Source organism: Pipistrellus hanaki (assembly GCF_964339955.1).
Source record: "Pipistrellus hanaki genome assembly, chromosome: 10".
NCBI lineage: Eukaryota > Metazoa > Chordata > Mammalia > Chiroptera > Vespertilionidae > Pipistrellus > Pipistrellus hanaki.
The window spans coordinates 22,047,278-22,072,099 of record NC_140512.1 but is presented as its reverse complement, the minus strand read 5'-3'; the positions used below and the strand labels follow the sequence as shown (position 1 = coordinate 22,072,099).

General features: G+C 34.6%; 1 protein-coding gene across 5 annotated transcripts in view; it reads left to right on the top strand.

Annotated features, from left to right (window-relative positions):
• PCLO (piccolo presynaptic cytomatrix protein) overlaps positions 1 to 21,399 on the top strand; it is a 254,587-nt gene extending 233,188 nt beyond the window's left edge. For all 5 annotated transcript variants that reach the window (XM_084897067.1, XM_084897064.1, XM_084897066.1 and 2 more), the window contains 3 exons: positions 17,682 to 17,816; positions 18,245 to 18,390; positions 20,242 to 21,399. In XM_084897067.1, coding sequence (XP_084753193.1) covers positions 17,682 to 17,816; positions 18,245 to 18,390; positions 20,242 to 20,382 — 422 coding nt within the window. In that variant the 3' untranslated portion in view covers positions 20,383 to 21,399. The remainder of the gene's footprint in view (positions 1 to 17,681; positions 17,817 to 18,244; positions 18,391 to 20,241) is intronic.
• The last annotated feature ends 3,423 nt before the right edge of the window (positions 21,400 to 24,822 follow it).

Genomic DNA, 24,822 nt, shown 5'->3' with positions numbered 1-24,822 from the left:
TGTATTATGTTATTTTTTTTTCTTAAAATTACCTATGTAGGTAAACCATATCATGTACTGGTTTTACATAAAAGGAAACTAAAGTGTAAGCAGCACACAAGATAAAAGCAAGTGACTTGAACCCATGGAAACGATGCCAAATCACATGCCATTGAAAGAATGATTAAAGGCACAATATCACAAGGACACTACATTGGAACTAGGAAACCCAGGATTGGGTTTCAAATCTGGCCCTGATATCAAACTGATGACCTGGTCTGTCTGTTTTCAGAAACCTCATCCAACAAATGCAGTCTAAGTGATGCCTAAGTTGCCTAGTAGACTTAAGAAGATATCACATATTTCTGATTCTACTTTAAAAAAAAAAAATCTGGATTTATTTAAAGATGGCGATTCCTCTTTGTGTTGCCATATTCCCCAGGTTTTGATCCTCAACCCACCAGTCTGTTCACCACCTTCTCTGCATAATCTCACCCATGCTTGTTGATTAGTCCCAAATCTACTATCCAGACTCTGTGGAAATCACTCTGAGTATTTAAAAGAGAGGAAATGTATGCCTAGCAATTATTATATACTCATGGAAGAGCCTGAGAAACCAAGCAGGTGATAGGAAGGTAGCAGAAAGAAGCTGCTGTCCCTGCAGGCGAAGGCCAGGGATTGCTGAAACCAGGACAGGTCTGTGTTGTTGGGCGTGGGAAATACTAGAAATATATCTTGAGACGGACGGGATGGAGAAAAGTATCCCAGTTTCTCCTCTCTCCCAGTGTACACTCTCTGCCAGTGCCTGATAAAATCCAGCTGGAAGCCACGTGACAGGGAAACAGCCCAGGGAGCAGCTGCTCTGGGAGGAGGGCGGGAGAAAGGCGGAGAATACACCTGAGGGCACACAGCCTTAAGGCCAGTACAGTATTGTGCCTGGAGATGCTGTCGATTCATCAAAGTACATATTCACCTTCTTTTTTTTTTTAATATATTTTTTTATTTTTTTACAGAGAGGAAGAGAGAGGGATAGAAAATTAGAAACATCGATGAGAGAGGAACATTGATTAGCTGCCTCCTGCACACCCCCTACTGGGGATGTGCCCTCAACCAAGGTACATGCCCTTGACTGGAATCGAACCCGGGACCCTTGAGTCCACAGGCTGACACTCTATCCATTGAGCCAAACCGGTTTTGGCCATATTCACCTTCTTAAGTGCAGATTTAATTCACCTTCTTCCCTATTTTTCCTCCTTCTCCTCCTATGTGCTTCTACCACTCATAAAATCTATGCCTATTTACATCATAATTTTCCTATTCTGTTATCATTGTTTTTTTTAATTCAAATTTACCAATTTCTCTGCCTGTCTCCTCCATAAATCTGAACAACCCTTAGACCAGAGTTGTGGTTTCCCAGCACTTGGCAGAAAGCCTTGCATCTAGAGTTAACTTCAACAATGTTTGTTGAGTGAATGAATAAGTAATACAATATAACCAAATACAGAAGTAATAGCCATTGATTTTCATCTGATTCTAGAATTCAAGTATAGAGAGAAACAAGTCATGATCAGTTTTTTCAAAGTTTTAGCTATTTGTTTTCACATTTCTTTTAATCTTAAGGTTTATAAATAAACTTCCTTTCATGACAGTCAACATAAATAGCCAATTCATGTGGTAACAAAAACAAACAAAACAGGGTTATTCAGTTTATTTTTAGACATGATGTACTTTCCTGACTTGGTTATCCCTCCTTTTAGTTCTTACAATGGCACCCGAAACACATTGTCTGTGGATTAATACAATTTTCTTAAAATTATAGATCTTGCTATGTTCCCTTTCATCTTGAATCTTTCATGTTAACTATTTAAGTGCTTTGTTTTATGAACACCTTGGTTTACTAGAAGGGAAATTGATCTACAAAGATGTGCTCTAGGACAGCATACTTTAAATCAAAAGTATATCATAGGTTTGAAGTAATCACCTTTATATAACTTGTTTCATTTTTAATTCTTATAAGTACATTTCCAGTAGGACATGATCTCACTCATCTAGGGGAAACGGTGAACAACATAGACTGATGAACAAGAACAGACCCAGAGATAAGGAGCCATGGGTCAGACTGTTGGACCTCAAAGGGAGGGTGGGGATAAAAGGGAGAGATCAACCAAAGGACTTATGTGCATACATATGAGCCTAATCAGTGGTCAAGGACAATAGGGAGATAGGGGTATGAGTGGGAGTGGAGGTGGGGGATTGGAATGGGGGGTTGAGTACAAATATGTGATACTTTAATCAATAAATAAATTAATTTAAAAAATGGTCTAAATGAAAAAAAGTATATCATAGGTTTGAAGTAATCACCTTTATACAACTTGTTTTCATAAAAGTTTATTTTGTTATAGAACTATATTGCACAGAATCCAAAAAGTTATATTGTATGGGGCTGAAATTTTATGTTGAACATCTTAATGAAAAAATTATAATGCTAAATAGTCATGTTCTCATTCTACTTATTGAGTCTACTTACTTGGTGTTCTGATTTTTAAAAAATCTATTTGCACTTAATTATTTTGTCTAATAATGTTTCATCTTCTCTATAGCAGTCACTCATATAGTTTAATCCCAGTGTGAGATTAATTCAGGGAGCCAGAATGTGAGATCATTCGAAGGTTCTGGGGTTCTGATCCAAGATGTAGTGGAAAATATTAATACTCTTGTGGACTATCTTTACTAATGAAAGGTCAAACTTTTACAATTTAAGTAAGTTTAAAGTGTGAAGTTCAAATAATCTCTATGTTTGGCACATGATTAACATCCTTTAAATTGTAGCTATTATTAAATTAGAAGTGAATTTAAGATGGGGATATTTGGATCCCATCCAAAGGAGTGAAATTAATCAAAATTGATAAAGTGTCATGCACTTGTTGGGAGATCTACATAAGACCTTTTCTCTTAAAGATTTAATTCACATGAATTAGACTTTCCAATTGTCTTTTCCCAGTTTACATTAAAAACCTCTAATACCCTCAAGACAGATGATATGGCCCTTTTTTTATTAGGTATATTTAATAGTGTTTTATTTTGCTAATGGGCATTCATATATATAACATATAATGACTGGCTTGACCCATTTATTCTTGTAAACCAGGTGTTCACAAATGTTAACATCAGGCATCAAAATCACAACTTTGTGTGAAGCTTAATTTGTCTGGTTGCATTCATTTAAAAACAAATAGCCCTAATAAATAATTTCTTTTCTTAAGTATGTTTGAATGCTTGAGTGTAATCCCTTAATTTCCATTTTCAATGGGCCAAAACAAATAAATCTCTACCATTGCAGAAATATGCTAAGCTCTACTCACAGAGTTTTCAAATAATTGAGTGTGTGAAAGCCCATCACCAATAATATTAACCAAGGAGACAGGGGAGAGGGGAGAGCCAAGAGTAAGATTTGATTCAGTAGCTTACTGGAAATGTTGTGGGATTTTTTAAAGCATAACAATATATGTTGAAGTAATGGAAATCTATAATCACCACAATGATCTCATATTAGGCCACATACTCAAATTCTCTGAATCTCTGATTCCTAAGCCACAAAATGAAGAATAACAACAGCACTTAAATGATAAGTGTATTGCAAGGATTGATGGAAATAGTGATTATGAGGTGCTTTGCACTGTGCCTGACCCATGGTCAATAACACTAGCTATTATCATCCCAATCATTGCCTATACCTGCTCTAATTTTCCCAAGCTTTTGAAACTCATATTCTCTAAAATAATTTATTTTTCTCTCTTGGACACTACACCAGAAAATATGTTTTTAACATCCTACATTTTCCAGTTTGTTTTGAAAAAAATGACATATAATTGATTATATTATTTCAGGTGACTCTTTTTTCCAAAGTAATTCTGATGTGATTCCTTATATAGCATGCTTCACCCCTGTGAAAGATGCCTCTATTAGACCTTGTCATATTTTCCTAAATTGCATGAATTTAAAATTCAGTGCCACTGATGTCTAGTCCTGGAATACCATATATATAAAAGGCTAGGTGACCAACCATCCATCTCTCGGACAGGCACACTGTCAATTTAAAATTAAACGTTGACTAATGCATGCACAATATTTGTCCCCATCTGACACTGGCCTCCCATTTAAATGAATTTGAAGACAGTTTCCCATGATGCCAGCATTTGCGATGGACAGCTCTGAGAGCTACCTAGGAAGACAAATAGGATGACTTTGTTCTAAAAATGATTTGGAATCAAAATACGAATAAAACAGCTTTGGGCACTAGCCTCATAAAAATTAAATTATGCAATTATGGTTGCTTTGTAGTTAAACACTAGTATGAATGTTTTTTTAAAGAAACTTAAAAGAAGTGTCAACAGTGGTCAATGTTAAAGCAATAAAATAAGGGAAATGGGAAAATTATAAATTTCAAGTTTAATGCTTCATAGAATTTTGAAGAAATTGACTGTGGAAGGCAATATGGTATGCTCTTTAGAGCACATTTTCAAAATTAATTGAAAGAGTAAAATAGATTTTGAATGATGTTAAACACATATTTTGCCTCAACTTTGTATGTATATATAAAATTTGTTGTTCCAAATATGGAAAGCATGGTGAATCAGATCCTTCCATATACCAATCAATGTGTGAGTGTGTGTGTAGGGCACTTTAGGATAAAAATCACTGGCAAATCAGTTCAGATGAAGGAGTTGCAAATAGTCATGGGGATGTAAAGTACAGCATAAGAACTACAGTCAATAATATTGAAATTACTATATATGGTGCGAGCATTGGGTACTGGAAACGTCAGGGGGAATACTTTGTAAAGTATATGATTGTCTAATCATTATGCTGTGTACCTTACACTAAAACAAGTTATAACATTGTAAGTTGTAATTGAAAAACATTTTTTTAGAAAAACAACATAAAACAACTTCCAGACAATGGGTTCAATAGTTTTTATTATATACATCTATGTTTTTATCCAAAGAGATCAAATATCCAGAATGCTAGCATGGGTATAGAAAGCAGGTTTAATCAAAAGAAGTGGGGGTGTAAGAGGCAGCTGATCAATGATTCTCTCTCATTGATGTTTCTAACTCTCTATCCCTTTCTCTCTGTAAAAAAATCAATAAAGTATATTTTTAAAACAAACAAACAAACAAAAAACCTTGCTTTCAAACATTACATTTTTTATTAACTAAAGAGTGACTATTCTTCCTGCCAAAATATTACCTAAAATTCTAGTCTGAATTGTCATGGCAGACATGATAACATAGAGGTAGGTAATGGAAATGCACAATATTATGTTACTTAAAGAAATACAATTTTTAACTTTATTAAGAATAATTTCTTGCTAATTTCAACAAATATTTTTAAGAAAATTTAAAACTTTAACTGAAAATTCATTAGTGGGGAAAATATATCAGTCAGGAAAAACTAAGAGCCATATGATTTCACTCATATGTGGGATATAAAACTTAAACTCATAGACCCAGACAGCAGTATGGTGGTTTCGGAGGGAAGGAGGTTGAGGGGTAGTAAAGGATTAATGGGGCAAATATATGGTGATTTGACTTTGGGTGGTGGGTACACAATGCAATTTATAAGTTATGTATTATAGAAATGTGCACGTGAAACCTATATAATCTTACTAACCAATGTCACCCCAATACATTTAATTAAAGAAAATAAAATAAAAAATTTATCTTAAATAAATAAAATAATAAAACAGCTTTCAATTCTCAAAGAAAAAAAAAGTTTTGAGGGTATGGGAGAAGGATTCAATTGACTTCATCTGAATTTATGTTTTATTTCTTAAGTTGGTCTGTCATTACATTAATATTTATTACACATTCTTTGTGCTACATTATGCCTACCTAAACTATTTTTAATAAGGTTAAAAATAATATTGAATAATTTAACATTCATTTTCCATTACATGCAAGGTGAAATTATATATATATATAATTTCAATATATAATTATTGATTTCAGAGAGAGGAAGGGAGAAGAAGAAAGAGATAGAAACATTGATGAGAGAGAAACATCAATTAGCTACTTCCTACATACCCCCTGCTGGGCATGGAGACTACAACTAGAGCATGTACCCTGATTGGGAATTGAACTGGCAACCTCCTGGTACATGGGACAATATTCAAACAACTCAGCCACGCCGGCCAAGCCAAGGTGCAATTTTTAAAATGCGATACTTATCCAACTAGACCTGTATAGAGCAGTTTCATTTACAGTACTAGTAAGGGACAAAATAATAATAATAATAATAATAATAATAATAATAATGTCAACTAACTTCAAGCAAAAGAATGTGTGTGTTTTTTGTTACTCTAATTGAGAAATGTATAGGTGGAAATGGCCTCAGGAATACCAGCCTCTGGCCTGTGTTAGATTTTCAACTCTTTTCTCAATTTTCTCTGCAAGTGAGCCTGGTGCTCAGGCTATTCCAGGAGGTTGGGGCAAGAGCTGCTGGATGCTCAGGGACCCAGAATGATTGTCTAACTTTATATGCAATCGCTCATTTCCTTGAGGTCCTAGCAGGAAGCGGGTAGTTAGTAGAATTTCATAAAAGGGCCATTTACACCGGTGAAAGGAACTAACAAGGAGAGGTGACGTATAGAAGGACTAGCCACATTTCCACCTGGGCCTAATGAAGCAGAGAGGGGAGGCTGCTGTCGGAACCCAGCAAGAGCGCCAGCCATGTTACAGGAGAATTGACTTAGGAACCATAGCCGGGAACAGCCACTGCAAACAAGCCAGCAAAAGAGTGTGGGGTGAGAGAAGGCAATAAACATCCCAGCCTCTCTCTTCCTACCCTCACATCTCCTGCCGACGCTCCATTGCTACAACCTCACCGAAGTCACAGGGTGAAGGCAGCCCAGGGGATGAAGTTCAAGTGTTTTTTCCCCGCTTGGGGCTAAGCAAGGTAAGAGGAGAACTGAAGAGGCAACAGAAAATATCTAGCATGAGGGAAATGAGAATAAACAGTTAAGGGCATTGGAAGTAAAGTGATACCTGGGGAGGGAGGGGGAGGATTGAGGAAGAGGTTTATAGAATGGATCAGTAAAATATTCCTAGATTTTGCTTTAGCAGAAAGTGAAAAACCAAAGGAATCGGTTAAAATTGAAAGTAGGATTAAAATCATTGTATGTGGCAGTAGTGGATAGAGCGTCTACCTGCAAATTGAGGGGCCTTGGGTTTGATTCCAGTCAGGGGCAGGTTCCTTGGTTTCAGGCTCAAATCTCAGCCCTCATGCAGGAGGCAACCAATTGCAGTGTCTCTCTCACATCAATGTTTCTCTGCCTCTTCCCTCTCCTTCCACTCTCTCTAAAATAAGCAATGGAGAAAATCTCCTGGGGTGAGGATTAACAATTCTTTTTTTAATCACTGTATTTTAAGAGTGGCAAAGTTAATCTAAGAACCAAGAAAAAGAAACGATGTAATGGGCCAATGGAAATGTTTGATTTCCATAATCTCATTAACCCTCATGTAATGCCTCAGGTAAGTAATCATAGGTTCATTCCCTCAGAGGTTATTGGGCGCCTTGGTCTCCATCCACTCATGTAAGAAACTTGAGGTTGTTCTCATTAGTTTGGTAGTCTCACTCTTATAAACAATTGTTCCTCAAGGAGCTACTATTACTGTATACTATTACCTGCTTTTATTTTTTTGGCGGTGCTATTGTTTCTCTGTATTCAAAAAAACATATGTAGTACCCCCCCCCCGCACCCGCCCCCCACCCTGTGGGTAATCTGCCTGCTTTTAGAAGGTCAGGGCAACTTGATCTGTTTTGTTCTACAACTTAGATGGGAGCCCTAGCCAAGGCCTTGTGGACACCAGAATCCAGTCTTGACTTCTCAAGCTTAACACTTCTCTGGAAAAGAACTTCATGAGCTCTTGTTTTATATGACAGTCTCTCCTACTCCACATCCTGGGATTTGTTTTCCTGAGGTTTTTGTCAATTATTTCAAAACTCCAAACATTGTAAATGTGATGTTCACTAAGGTTCTCCCTCTTTTTTAATACATTGATTTTAACTAAGAAAGGAGGAGAAAAGAGAGATAGAAACATCAATGATGAAAGATAATCATTGATTGACTGCCTCCTGCTCGCCCCCAACTGTGGACCAAGCCTGCAACCCAAGCATTTGCCCTTGACCGTAACCGAACCCTTTAGTCCACAGGCTGAAACTCTGCCCATTGAGCCAAACCAGCTAGGGCTCCATTTAGGTTCTTAGTGTTTCTTCTGATGGCAAAAGTTTCTTGTTTGTTTTCTGCTTGTATTTTTGTCCTGTACAAGATAATAGGAGGCTTTCAATTAAAAAACTTTAAAAGGACTCTGGTTATTTTCAGTAACAGTAAAATGAGTGCTAAGAAACTATACCGAAAGGACAAAACTGTCCAAAACATTGAAGAAGATCAATCAGAAAAATCTATTTATTCCTACTTAAATTATGTTCTCTCTGGCTTTGTCTCAGAGAGAAAGGATTTCTTTATGGAACAGAACACAGAGAGAATGTGCAGGCTTGCCCTACTTACGCAGAACTCTTAAATCATATTAAGCCAGAATGCCTGCCTTATTGTATAAAATATCTCCTTGAATCTGGGTTGTTTCAAATACCGGTTTAATGAAAAGCTTACAGAACTCTACTCCCCTGGGGGGGAAAATTAATGAAGCCTTAACAAAATGCCTCCTCCCTCAGCCCCACTCAGCCCTGGGACATGACAAGTATTCACATGTAACTGCATAGCTTTGATTAATAGAGGCTTGGATATATATGCAAACAGAATGAAATTAATAAAGTAACATACAAGCATTTATTTTGGGTGAAACTATAGGTTTGGGAGGAAATCCAAAATTATCTCACTTTGGTGGCCCCACGTTGGTGTAGTAGGGAGAGTATGGGCCTTTGAATCAGACTTGCTAAATCACTTCCTTAAGACCTGGGCAGAAATGATAGGTACTTGGTGTATTTCCTGCAAAGATCAGAGAAATTCATTCATTGAACATCTAATATATACTAGGTTTCTTTTCAATGAGATAATAAGGCCAGGGGAAATGGGCAAAGCTCTTGCACTTTAGGGCTGTAGAGGAGAATACCTAAGGTGCCTGGAACACAAGAGCCATCCAATAAATTGAATGCATTGTTGTTACCGTTAAGTAAGTCATAACTCCCCGCATGTAACAAGTCAAGAAGTATAGGTTCATAAATGAATGCTTTGGAAAGGAAATGGATGAGCATGTTCTCTCTCTCTCTCTCTCTCTCTCTCTCTCTCTCTCTCTCTCTCTCTCTCTCTCTCTCTCTCTCTCTCTCTCTCTCCTGGTCTTTTCAGGACAACTTTCCCACAAACCCTGAGGGACCCCCTAAATCTCAAGTGCCCTACCCTCAATACACATAAGCTCAGAAGTATGTACCTGAATTTGACATACAATTACTATCATATAATAAAGACATTATCACAATTTTGACAACAACCTTCTTTGTCTTGTTAGATATATCTAATCTAGCTATGTGACTTACAGAAAATTAGCCAACTTAAAATTTAGTCTCCTTTTTTGATAGTGAAATTAAAATACCTCTATTTCATGTTTGAGGGGGGGAAATGAGATAATGACAGAAACTTGTGTTAATTTTGAAATCATTTAATTGGCATTCATCATGCAGAATATCACAATACTGTTCACTTGTGTTGAAAATTAACCTTCAAGACCAAAGTTTTTTTTTTTGTTTGTTTTCATAAAGGGTTTATTGAGCCTCCATTAGACCAATATAGACCAGATTGGGATACACAGTCTGAGCCTAACAGCAGGGCAAGCCTTTCTGCTATCCGGGGCTAACGGGCTCTTTCATACAATGAGTTTGGGGAAGAAAAATGTAAGTTATTTTGAAAGAATTTACGTTGGTCGTCGACAAAAGGGGCAGGAAAGATGAAGCTGGGCTAGCTCTGGATAGGTGAGGAGTCCATAATGAAAAAGTATTTGCTCTTTTGCATCAGTGTGGTGAATAGTCCAGAAAGTTCATGTCTATAAGCAGGATGAGGTGATGTCTCGTGGTTGGCTATTCTCTCTAGATAATCATAGAAATTAATTTCTAGATGAACTTGGAAATTAACTCAAAGTTTCAACATACACTCAGGAATGTAAGCAGTCTTTTGTTGGTTTCACCCCGCAGTAGTTAACTGCTTAAACTCTCTTATCTCTTCCTTCCCCCTTCTAGTCTGCTGCAATTTAACTTAGGACATCTCAGAATTTCCTCCTTGTCACTTGGTTACAGATGAGTGCATATTTAAGCTCTGAGAGAACTGAAATTTAGATTTCTTGAAATATATTTGGGATGAAGATTCATTTTTCTCTTGAAAACCAAATTCATTGAATTGTACTGGAAAGAAATTACTTATATCTGATCACAAAGCACTGAACAAATTCTATCTTAGGAAATCTCTTTTAACTCTTTATTAATAAATAGTATGTGTTAGTAAAAAGTGCTGGACCCAAACACTGAGAGTCATCTGTGGGAGACAGAGGTAGAAAGTATAATGGAGCTAGCTGCCTGGGGTCATTTTCATTGGTAGAGCAAGCTGATTTATCAAGTGTCAACTTCATGTGATCTCATAGTGAGAGTAAGATCTCACTGTAGATAGAATTTATTACACTCTAAAATGAAATAGTTCCATTATTGCTTCCCCCTTCAAACATTACATTACTAGGATAAATCTTCAAAAACTATAGTTATTCACTCTTTTTATTTAGTCCTGCATATTAAGTGTTCTGAATACGTAAGAACCTTCATCCAGAGAATGTGTTTTTGAGAATTAAGTTAACACATATAAGTGGCTTTCATACAGCCTCTGGAAAACAGTGATATGCCAAGAGATGAAATTCAATACAAATGAAGATTACCAGACTTATTAAAAGATGTGGTAGCTTTCCTTGCTACTCAAGTGCATGGTATAAAGAAAAGGAAAGTACCAATTACAGATAATTATTAAGTACCACAGTCAAATTATTGAGTAAAACTTGGGATTTTTGGAAGAAAAAGATAATTTCAGCATGGAAAGTAAAATTATTATAGATTCTAGGGCAGGGTTAATATTCCCGCTTGAAAATTATAGAGAAAGATTAGTGAATAGAACAAATTATAGCAAGCCGATTTCCTCTCTGTAACAGGCTCAGCAAGTGGAAAAATCAATTTTATTTGGAAATTTTAATTTTAAATATTGACACATATGAATATTTCAAGACATTTTGCTTGTTTGTTACTTGAATACATTGACCAATTGACCTAATAGTTTAGATATGCTTGCTAGGTGTAAAAATTTATCTTCTATTGCATAAAGTGTTGAGAAATAAAAAGAATTTATGCTTATTGAATAATTACTATTTTAGGTATTGTGCTAACAATTTACCTTTATTATGCTAGCATTTAAAAATGTATTGTTTGGATCTGAAACTGATAGGACAGAAACAATTGAAAGGAAGGGAAATGCAATTATACATAAGGAAATATGTATCACTACTTTCGCTATTGGCAGGTATTAGAATATTCATAAGACTTTCTGTAATGACTGGGTTTCAAAACTTTGAGTAAACAACAAAATTACTTAAAACTGAAGATGTTTACTACAGGGCCAGGACTAAGATAACATCACAATATGTCCAAACATTTGTTAAACCATAAAGCTGAAAGAGATATCATAAATAGCCTGTAAATAATCTTATTATATGTTTTCACTTTATGAGAAAATACAAAGCAGATATATTTAAGCTAGAAGCCAGAATGCCTGGTTTTAAAAATCCATCTTAATTCCATATTAGGCTTTTCTTAGATTTGAAGTGAGTGGTAGAAGCAAGAAAACAATTTATGAGGTGATAGACTATCAGAGCTAAATATACATCTTATCCAACACCAATTTAGACTTGTTAGCTAGCAAAAGTGACCTGTGGCAATGATAGGAAGTATTTATTTGTAAATGCAAAGAATCTAAGTGGTAGTGAGAATTTTATTTGCTCCATTGCTTTTTTTCCTTACACAGACATTCCTTTTACAAAATACTATATTTTCCTCCTTTTTTTCCCCCACATTTTATTCATTTCCAGTTAAATAAACATTGCCTCTAAAGAGATTTTTTTTGCCGAAAATTGTCTTGCATTGGCTAAAGCAGCTCAGGTTACAAGAGATTCTTAGAATTCTGAGAGAGAATAAACCTTAACTTATACTATGTCCAGTTTTATTTACAGATGCCAATAATGTAAATAAAAGGAAATACTTATTAATCAATAGTCACTTATTTTAAATCATTTTGCATGTGTAAGTCAATTCCATATAAAATCTCATAATATTTGAGAAAGTGTTATTGCTGTTTTGTTGTTTAATATAAATAACCTGCATAAGTGACCTAATGTGTATATGTTTAGACAATAACTTCTAACTGTTGTTTAAACACTTAAAAAGAATTGCTTGCTAGGCCTTATCTACTTCTAAGGTTCTGTTGATGGCTAAAATAAAGTACCAAAATACCCCTAAAAATCATTTTATTCTGATAACATTTTAATAAATATTCTTAAATGTCTATCTCCATAAATTAATCAATATTTTAATAATCTTATTCATAAAAAGTATGTAAAGTGCTCATAAGAGAATAGAGCCCTAACTGGGCCACTAAACAATTTGCAACTTACTTAGAACACTGAAGCCACTGTTTTCTTATCTAAAATGGCGCTTGTATCAACCTTATTTCTTATTGTGAAATCTGATTGTTTTATTAATTGTAATGTTTTCTTAAGATATTTTCTACAGATATAAATTAGATATGTGAAAATATAGATATAAGTATGTATATAAATGTGTGCATGTAGATATGACATACACACATTTTTCAAAGGTAAAATATAAGTAAGCTTTTTTTCTGAGAAAACAAAAAGTGGAAAGAGCACTGCGTACCTTAATGGAGAATGAAGTTCCTGAGAGTCTGAGAAAGAAAGCTGTGGAAAATAAAGATAGGCCAATCTTACAATTATACTTAGTGGGAGCATTTTAACCAGCTAAAGACTTAGACACAATTTTGTTAACATGGGTTAAATTATTCATGCTTTTTGTCAAAATGATTATATTTTTTTAATTTAGTGAAGAGAATATATCACAGTAAAAACAAGGGGATAGTTTAATTTCAATAAACACAGGGGTGGGTTAAAGTATAGTTGTTCATATGGATAATAGTACAAGAATAAACTCTTGGGTACTCGCTACTGTAAGCCTTCTTTTGCCCAATCTGTATTTTAGCCATATTACTTTACCAAATATCCCACTAAGTTTAAGAAACTAAAATATTGATGATTTAAGGATCAGTATGGAAAAGGTTGAGCAATTATGATTTTAATACCATATTTCAAATTTATTTTTTATTGATTAATTCTCTTCTTAAAGGAAAGCAGGAGTCTTGCATTACCTTTCACTAGATTTCTTCTTCAAATTTGCTTTCCCTTCCCTTCCCTTCCCTTCCCTTCCCTTCCCTTCCCTTCCCTTCCCTTCCCTTCCCTTCCCTTCCCTTCCCTTCCCTTCCCTTCCCTTCCCTTCCCTTCCCTTCCCTTCCCTTCCCTTCTCTTTCCTCCATTACTATATTCTCTGCTGTGGTCTTTTAAATATTTTAGAAAGGCTTTCTGTTTCTTTTCCCTAGTGCAGCGTTTTTCAACCGCTGTTCCGCGGCACACTAGTGTGCCGCGAGATGTTGCCTGGTGTGCCGTAGGTGCAGACAAGACAAGAACTTTATAATTTTTCACTATTTTGTTTACTTAATATTTCATAATAAAGTAATTATAAAATACTTTCTTTGTGTTTATTTGATTCCTATTCAAGAGAATTACTTTATATATAGTCAATATAGGCACAGAGTTAAATTTTTTAACATTTTCTAATGGTGGTGTGCCTCGTGATTTTTTTCATGAAACAAGTGTGCCTTTGCCCAAAAAAGGTTGAAAAACACTGCTCTAGTGTACTCTTTCAGGGAACTTATTTCTTTCCTTGAACCCTTTAAACATGTTTTCTCTATTATTGGGGTGGTTTAAATGGGATATATCAGTGTTTCAGCTTACCAATATTTCCAGGAATATAGGATGCTCTTTTGATCTACAGATTTATTCTTCTGTTATTTAAGATAAATATTATATTTTGAATAGAAGTTATTCTCTACTCTCCTGAATTTATTTTTTCTGAGCCCCATGGACACAGTAGACAAAGACGTTTTTGTCACTGTCTATGTACCCATTTCTAATGAAAAGGCATTCTGATGCTTTGAGAAAGGGCAGATATGATAATGATGACTCACAATTAAGACCTTTGTCCTTTGAGACCTCCTCAGGAGGCATGTCCCTTTCATCCTTTAGGAGAAACATTGAAGAACAATTTGGAACATTTTTTCAAGCTGGAGAAACCTATCAAGAACTTCCCAAGTATCACACCCTGAAGCAAATTTATTTAACCAGCTAGGAAAAAGCAGGCAGTGTGATAACGTGAGAACTTCAATTAGCAAGTTTTTAATTCCACCTTCCTACCCAAGTAAGAAAGTAGAAAACAACAATAAATTACATACGTGTTGGAGTTTTAAGGCCTATAAAAAAGGAATATAACCTGTAAAAATGAATTTCTCCCAGAAAAATTTGTCCTGCTGTTTCATTTCATCCTTTTCATTGGTGTGATCAACTCTGTCCACAACCTCTATTGGCTCTAAATAGTGAGAGTTTTTCTGGACTCCCTCCTTATCAAGTCAGAATTCTTTTTTTCTTCCCCTATTCCACTGCTTTGAGAGATGGAGCAGTAGTTCCATTCACTTTTTTTTTTTTTTAATATATTTTATTGAGTTTGTACAGAGAGGAAGGGAGAGAGATAGAAAGCTAGAAACATCGATGAGAGTCATCGATCAGCTGCCTCTTGCACACCCCCTACTGGGGATATGCCCGCAACCAAGGTACATGCCCTTGACCGGAATCGAACCCGGGTCCCTTCAGTCCCCAAGCCGATGCTCTATCCATTGAGCCAAACCGGTCACGGCTCTATTCGCTTTTCTATGGTTTTGGAGAAAAGAAATATTGCTGCTTTACAGACAGACTTGTACCCTGGATGACTTAAGTTTTGCTTTGTTTTTCAATATATTATTTTATCTATCTATCATCCATCTATCTATCTATCTATCTATCTATCTATCTATCATCTATCATCTATCTATCTTTGGCCAGCATTCACTCCATGTTGAGGTATACCTTTTTCCAATGAAAAGACACTTTTGGCTTTAGATTTCCCCCCCTCTACTTTATACTGGAGCTTAGTTGTTTTTATCTGATTCCACTGAAACCCCATCATCTTCCTAGTGATGAGTCAAGATGGCTGCTCTCAAGAGGTTCAGTATGACTTTCTGGGGCTGCCTACTCTCGTTGCTCATCCACTTCTCTGTGATGGGGACTTAGTGATCATTCCCAAGGTTTTGTCAATTAATCATTCTTTTCCTGGCAAGAGTTGGTGACACATGGTGTGGTCAGAAATGTTGCTAAGCTGTGCCTTCCCAGAATCTGCCTTTTATGTGTGTAGACATCATTTTGGGGATTTCTGGCAAGACACTGTAGCCTATACTTTTTTAGTTCCTACTACTTAATATTTCCCTAATTTTACTTTTTTTCTTAGTTCTAAATATTAATGAAAGGAGATTCTAAAATCTGTCCTATTTTCTTATTTTTACATTGAAGAATCTTTATATGCCTGTGAAGGTCTTTAAAAAAGAACAGATTGATTTAAATGGGCTTATTTATACTTATTTTCAATGGTAAGTAACCAGAACTAGATACTCACAAGTTTGAAGAAATATATGACATCAAAAATTCAGTTTCTGTCGCGAATGTGTAAACAGAATATAAACTGATAGTAAAAGGTTATGTTCATGACACTGAAATGTTTATACCAAATAATTGAGAGGATGGTAGTATCATAATTAGGAAAGCATATGTCATTTCTAAATAATAATATTGAGGCCACAAGTCATTGACTAAATTCATCCTCTGTTTTGTAGATATCATTCCAAGTACCAGAATTTTGATTCGTTCTTTTTTCTACTATTTTTCTGTTCTCCATTTATTTTAATGTGTGTCTTTATGATTATGTTCCTTGTTCTGTTTTTTTTCCTTTCCTTTGTTTTACTTTGTTGTTCTTTTTTCTAGCTTTTGGAGTTGGAAGTTTAAATTAATTGTATTTTTAAATTTTAAATTTTTGTTAACAGAGTATTAATACATATACATTTTAGTCTGATTGTTGTTTTAAGTAATATAGGTGTTAAAACTGTCAGTTTTCCTCTATCATTACTGTAACTGTCATAAATTCTGATACATAATGTTTTGATTATCATTCCCTTAAGAACTTCTATATTTTCTCATTGTATTTTGCCATTACAAGAATTGTTTGATAGAAGGCTTTATTTTTGTGTGTTAGATCAGACAGTGTTTGCAGTAGCTTCATTTTATAGAAATTATTGATATCTTCTTTGTCACTCAATACATGATCAACTTTGTAATTCAATACATGTTCCACATATAATTGAGAAAAAGATATATTATCTATTATCAAGTTGTAATCTTTAAAAAATATGTAGCCACGAGATCTGCTTTATTTTGACTATGGCATCTCAATATTCCATGTCTTTACTTATTTTAGTCTATGTGACCTGTCTTGTACTACAATATTGTGTTAAAGTCTATTATTATTCTTTTTATTATGCTTCACATCTTCTACGTCTTTACATCGGGCTGCTTCCTGCATGCCCCTTTCTCCCCCCACCCCCCACGACCAGGAATCAAACAGCCAACCTTCTGGTGCACAGGATGATGCCCAACCAACCATGCCACACCAAATTTCACCCACTCGGCCTCTAGTTAACTATGATATAAGAGAGAATAATTGATCAGCGCCTCCTGCATGCACTCTTATGGGGATTGAGTACACAACCTGGACATGTGCCCTGACATAGAATCTAATGTGACTTTCTGGTTCATAGGTTGATGAACCATCGAGCTATACTGGCCAGGCTCAGATTCGTTCAAATCATTGTATTTTTCTTGTGCAATTTTATTATTACATGTTTTTGTTCACTATTTTTTTTTTTACAAAAGAAATAAAAATGAGATAGAAATACCACACAATGACATTTAATTTTGTTAACAAATGTTCTTGAGAAGTCTGGTAATGAGCAATTATTGGCAAACAATTTCTCATATTTCATATGACATTCATTCGTATTATACTAGAATCACATTATTTTTTGTATTTCTTTCTTCCTATAGTTACATCTATTTTTTGGCTTAAAAAAATCTATAATTGAGTAATATTTATTTACTTACTTGACCTCCATAATTTCCTTATTACTAACTTATCATTATACTTTATATACTTTGTTGTGACTATATAATTTATCAATCTCCTATGAGACCTTAAATTCTTTAAGAGCTAGGAACATATTTTATCTGTAGGATATAATAAGGTATTTAGCAATTGACTATGATTGTATGAATGAATTTTTCAACTAAACATTTAATAAATGTATTTCTTTTTTAAGTTTTACATATGTCTCTTTTTCCCCCTGATTGTGTATATATTTCTTAACAGGTTTTTGTTTTTGTTTTTTTTAATTCTTACAGTTAAAACTCAGGTAATGGGAGAAATCAAGATTGCATTGAAGAGGGAAATGAAGACAGATGGTGAACAACTAGTAGTTGAAATTCTCCAATGCAGAAATATCACCTACAAATTTAAATCTCCTGATCATTTACCAGGTATCTGATTTTATGTAAATGAGCAATATAATATGTATAGGAAATTTTTAGGAATATGTCCTAAATAGTTTGGAAACTATTGAATATGAACTAAAAGTTGGGCTGTATACCAAATATATCTGAAAAAAAAAAGTGAAATAAGAAATTTCGGTTATATAGAATAAGTTGATATTTTATTGGCTTTTAGTGAGATTTTTTCCCCAACACATAAACTTGGTGATTCATTTATTATACAACTGGAAAACAAATTTAAATTGCTGAGAAAATTGATGTTACCTTTTAAACCTTTTATGTTGTCTGGAACAAATTGAACACAATCTGCTGGCTTTGTATAAATTATAAGAGAGTACTCAGTGTACAATTATAATGTTTTCAATAGGACAATGTATGATTAATGGAGACTTAACAAGCTGAATTCTTATTTTCAGATTTATATGTGAAAATATATGTGATGAACATTTCTACCCAAAAAAAGGTGATCAAGAAAAAAACAAGAGTATGTAGACACGATCGAGAGCCTTCATTCAATGAAACTTTTCGATTCAGCCTAAGTCCTGCTGGACATTCTCTTCAGGTATTTGTGCATTATACAGTTACTATTTAAACATATTTATTCATACAGTACTTATTTTCCACTCAGTTATTCAATATTTATAACCTTATCTTATATGATGTTATATTTTACAAATTGATTAATTCTTAGAGGTGTCTTTTTTTTTTTAGGGTCCCTTTAAAATTCCACAAACAACACATCCAGTTAGCTACTAAGTCTTCTTTATTCTGTGATTAGTTTTATAGACAATTATTTCCATGCTCAATACCACGAATCCTCTTTGGGGTCTCATCTTTGTTATTCACATCATTTCAACACTACATCTGGCCTACTTGCTATCAATCTTACCCTTTTAGTTCATTTCATGATGCTGATGGCTGATGTCTCTTTTTAAAACACTGGCTAGGTTACATTAAAGCCTTTTAAACACTTCCCAGTATCCTGATTCGTTCAGAGTCCTCTAAGGTGAGTTCTAATTCATTTGGTTTAATCTTATCTTTTTATATACCTTTCCACACACTATATTTCAGTCACAGCAGAATCTTTTCAAATAAGATTAAGCCTCGAATCCCTTGCTTATATTTTTGCTCTCCTTAAATAAGCTCTTCTCTAGCTCTCTTCATCCAGCACAGTATTCCACATCTTTTCATGTAAACTCAGCCCTTTACTCATGAACATAATTCAACACTCTATTCATATAACATTTTGCTTATCTTATTAAGCAGCCAACCCCAATCTGTCTTGTAAAATAATTTATAGACTTCTCTGTCATTGCTTGTATACTAGCAGGTTCTCTAGGGCAAAGTCTTAATTTTCAGCGTTCTTTGTTCCACAGCCTAATAAATGCTTGTACATATGTCTTCGGTAGATGTAGAAATGAAAAAAGTAAAAGAGGCCCAGCCAGCATGGCTCAGTGGTTGAGCATCAATCTATAAACCATGAGGTTATGGTTCGATTCCCGGTCAGGGTTGTAGGCTCAATCCCCAGTATGGGACATGTAGAAGGCAGCCAATCAATTATTCTCTCTCATCATTAATGTTTCTATCTTTCTATCCCTCCCCCTTCCTCTCTAAAATTAATTAAAAAAAAAAAATATATATATATATATATATATATATATATATATATATATATACATATTTTAAGAATAAAAGAGTAGCTCAGCCAGTATGGTTCAGTGTTTGAGCATCCACCCATGCACCAACTGGTTCAGTTCCTGGTCAGGGCACATGCTGGGGTTGCTGGCTCAATCCCCAGTAGGGGGTGTGCAGAGGCAGCTGGTCCTGCTTCTTCTTCATTGATGTTTCTATCTTATCAATGTTTCTGTCTATCTCTTCCTCTTAAAAATCAGTAAAAATATATTTTTTTATAAAAAAAAATAAGAAAGGAGGGAAAAGAAGAAGGAAGAAAAGAGATTTAAAAATATATATGGGAAAAGAAGACCATGGTACCAGCACTTAAAACAAAAGTCCCTCAGAGACAAATATAAGCGCTATTACAAAGCAAAAAAATGAATTGAGAGAGTTAATTTACATTAGAATGAGAGAGAGAAAAAAAGTTGAAGGAGACTCTTCAGTCTGTGTGAACAAATGTCTCATTTACAGAGATTAGCTAGAGAAGGGGCCTAGAGGGACAATGATCATGAATTTGTGGAAATGTGATAAATTTGATGGGAAATGCTGTGCAATTCCTGTGCAAATCTTTTGAAGACATTCTTGTTACTAGTTCACTCACAAGTGTGCCTGCTACCACACCTCGATCCCCAATGTGGGAAGTCCCCTTACTGTTTGTGGGATTTCTTTGATGACAAATGTCCGTAAACAAAGTTGGAAAATATACTCATGGATATATAATTTTGGCTCTTTTTTCTAGATTTTACTTTTCTCCAATGGAGGGAAATTTATGAAAAAGACCTTGATTGGTGAAGCCTGTGTCTGGCTTGACAAAGTGGATCTCAGAAAAAGAATAGTCAACTGGCACAAACTTTTGGTCAGTGCTACTCAAACCCATTGAAGAAACGTGTCTGCTCAGGTTATGGAAACTGCACTAAATGATCTCAGATGAAGACTATAGTTGGATACTATTGTATTAAGCTGTGTTTTCAGGGGTAAACATGAGAAGCGGAACAACAGGCAAAACATCCTTAAAGCCTTGTGAGTGTGTTGTGGTGAAACACAGGAAGAAACTCGATTGAAATGTTTCATGTGTGGAAGGCCAAAGGGAAAGGGAGCCCTGAGACCTTGGATTGCTTGCAGCTGTCAAGAAAGACAGTGAGAAAATGTTTGATTACTTGACGCGAAAATCTTTGAGCAGAGTTGAGCTAGAGCTAAAGGCAGAGGCTCGAAGATTAAAAATGGTTTCCAATGCAAACAAAAGTAGCTCTTTATGCAAATAGTCCTTGGTTGAAAGGAAAGAACTGATGTAATAAATCTGTTTTCAAAAGTTTTCTTTTATCTTCTCAGACAACTTATTGTTCTGAGATTGTTACATAGGATACACCTACAATATGTATCCACGTCTAGAAATAAGGTAGTTGTGGTCATAGGAAAAAAGAGAACCAAAAATGTAGACATTATGGTTTTCTCCGTGTCTAAATGTTACAAGGGTAAACCACACTAATTTTGGAATCTATGTTGTAAAAGCACATTTGTACAATCTGAAGTAATGTAGAATGAAGATAATACTAAGTAGAAATGGAATTACATTTATCTAGAAATAAAGCCAGGATTGGCGGAGAAAGAATATTGCACCACAAAATGTTGGGATGTTGGTTGAAAACAAAATCTTCATATCTTACCCTTAAATCAAGACATTTTCATTCAACATACCTGAGGAAACAGATTAAATTGGTATGTTCTAGGAAGCATGATAATTTTTTGTGTGGAATTACAAGTGAATGTGTTATCCCACATATCTCATTTCTCTTGAGTGATGTATTGACAGAGTGAAAATTATTCCTCTGGCAAACAAATCCTAGTAATCTGTGGCACTGATTCATTAAACTGGGTGTCATTTTCTGCTTTTCCATAATTGTGTTTTGTTTTTTTCTTAACACATTAACTGATTGTATAATGAAAACCCTGATACCAGACTCAAATGATCTCTCTGCTCCATTTTCTTTTTTTAGTGACAATATCCCAGGGATCAAGTTTGTTCATATTGGGAAGATATGTGAAAAGTTAACATTATATTGAAGTTTAAATATAATTTGAGCTATTTTAATACTATGGAATGAAAGGACCAATGTCTAAGTCACTAAAAGGACGCATCCTCTCCTCCATCAGCCAACAACATTACCAAAGGAAGTAACACACAGTTGTAGGAAACACACTCAATTGGGATTGAAAAGCCTGCCTTCGGGTCTTGGTTCTGCCACTGACTAACTGAGTCACCTTGCACACGTCACTTAAACTCACTTTCCCCCAGTGTCCTTATTTGTAAGATAAAAAATTAAATATGTCTAGCCTTCCTGATGGAATGATAGGATAATCAAACTAAGTGATCGGAGAGAGAACATGAAAGCACATTTCCAAGTATAGTTTTATACACATAAGTGAGGGATAATTATTACGCAGCTTTTTATTTTTCAAATTTTATATGCAAAAAGGCATCCTTCTAACCAATGGCACATGTTATCCTTGGTAAGAGCAATATATTAATTCCAAAAAAGAATTTTTTACTTTAAAATATACATTTTAATTTAATCTGAAAAAGTTGAAGAATTAAATAAAAATTATTTGTAAATTGGGTTATTATAAATTAACAAACTGATTTTATCCCCTTCCCATATCCTATCCCAAAATAAATTAATTAAATTGCTTCTCAGAGCATTCTAAGCTTAAATACTGCTTTTTTTTTTACTGAAGGGTGAGGTTTTAGTGGATTTAGAGAAATCATCTTCAATTATATTATTTGGATATTGAATGTTCTCATGTTTAAAGAAAGCATACTTTAAATTCAAAATTAATTGATTAAATGTAAAACATTAAAAGTAAAAGAATTTTTTTATCCCAGGTTATATATCTTTAATGAAAAAATACAAATTCACTCCTCCTCAGTCTAAGAAAGATAATAGTCATTTATTCTTTCCTCCATTTTTATTTATCCTTCCTTCCCTGACAAAACAATGTTGTTAACCATTGACATTTCTTTTAAATGAACATGCGTGGAGGGGATCACTCAAGATTTGATATTTCTAGGATTTTATTTTTAGAGGCAACTATATCTGTTGATGGTTGCCATGGATATCTCCAGCAAAAGTTAGCACTTTAGGAAGCTGATAATCATCACTCATACTTGGGGAAGGAAAGAGTTCAGAAAGATCTCCTTCGGACATAAAATAGGCTCTGCTATCGATACTTCTTCCCATTGAAAAGGAACTCGAGCTCACGTTAGGTCCTCTTCTGCAGCCACTTACATCCAGAGGTACGCGTGACAGGTTGTATAACCAGTTAGTTTACCAGTTGTTGCAACTTCTTTTTGGAATAATGCAACCGAAGGTGCCACCAAAACCAAGAGCATCCCTTGGTAGCTATTTGACCTGTAAGAGGAGGAGTCTTTCCATTACAGGTGCCTCTCTATTCCAAGGAACTGGTGATGAGGCCAAGATAACCAAGAGAGTTAACAACAGGGCTTCTTTTTGTGCACCAGCATCCCCCTTCAGAGAGCATGAGATCCTGCCGTGGTTTACTGAGAGTGCAGCTAACCACTCCTAAGTTGTACTGGAACTATTCTATGCAACACTGATCCTTATGCGAATGCACTTCTGAATGATGCTGATAACCCTCTGTTTCTTTTTTTATTGAAATAGGGCTCTTGGTGTTTGTTACCTTTTTTGTATATATCACAGCACACACTTTCCCACTTTTTATTTTACTTTATTTTTATTGAAATTAGCTTTTTTTTCTTTATCCTACTAGTGACAAAGTTTATAATCTTCAAAATAACACATTAGTGCAGTCACATCTCTTATACCTTGAAGAGATATATATTAAAAAATCCTAATTTTCCCCAGTTTTCCTCGAGTTACCAGGAACTGAAGTTGCTTCTTTGTTGAAAACGTGGTCTTCACCACCTTTTAGCTATAGAAGCAAAGACACAGAGTACATTTTCACAAAAGACTGGAATTTACAGAACGGTTGTTACAGACATAAATAACATTAGTTGCAAAAAGTTGGTGTTTCCCCTGTTCTTAAGATAAAGGAGGTTTTTGGTGACTCTGTAATTTTTATTTAGCATTTTAGTTTAAAGGAATAATATCCAGGACTAAGGGGCAGTGATTGCTTTGCTCCTTAAAGTTGCCCATATTATAATTACTCACAGTAATAAAAGCATATTTTCAGCATCAGTGGAATTCATTTTGTGGAACACACACATTAAAAGAGTCATATTGTGGGACTATAATAGCTGGTAACCAGCTGATATTGATTCTTATTATAGGAATAGTTGTGATGATAGGGTGATAACTGTAGTGACACTAGGTTGGTGGTGATGTGAGGTAAATTAAAATTATATACTATATTGTGCCCAATTTATTAGAAATTATTTGATCAATGTTTCATTTCATTATGATATCATAAAGATATAGTATTTTTTTACTTTATTATTTAAATCATAACTGACAATATTTTTAAAAAACTTATTTTCATTGCTACAATGTCTAATATTCCAAAGTCAGCCGACTACAGCTATATATGTTTATAACTCTAAGTGTGACAGAGTGGTGTTCCCTGAGAGGGAAGTGAAAGAAAGCTCAATGAATAATTATGAACTGTCTCTTTAATAATTACTTGCCTTTAATGTAATACAAGAATGAATGAGTGAAATAGATTTTCCCATTGAATATAAAACACTGATATGTTCTGTATGTTCCATGTTGTTATTGTTAAAGATCCCCATTAAATCTAAATCATTTAATCAAATGATTCCTTATCTGATAGGTAGATTGAGAGCATTTTCTTAATTCATTGCCCTGTATATAATTATACATTTGGTAAATTAGACAAAGTTGAAGTATTCATTTCACTTGGCATTCAGCATGTGAATATGATTATTGTTTGATTGTGTCTATATATTTGTCGGTGATGTGCTCAGGTGCTCCCACTACCGATTAATGTGTGTGCTGATATCCTAACAGAAACACATCTGGTGTTCAAGAAAAACAAATTCTTGTCTGAAAAAGAATAAAAACCAAATAAAATTGTTTTCAAGATAAAAAATGAAATACTTGGAAATATGTCTTGTTTATAACTATATGTTGCATGCCATGTTGGTGATCTGCTAATGTGTTTTTCTTTTCTGTTCTACTCAAATCTCTCTGGAAAATCTAATGAACAAATTCTTGGGCTAAAGGTTATATAAATTCGATTCTCTGTTTTCTGTGCTCTATAACACCTCGTGTTGGGAATGTCTGGGTGGCAGCAAAACAGTAACACTGGCTGGCTGTCCCTGGTG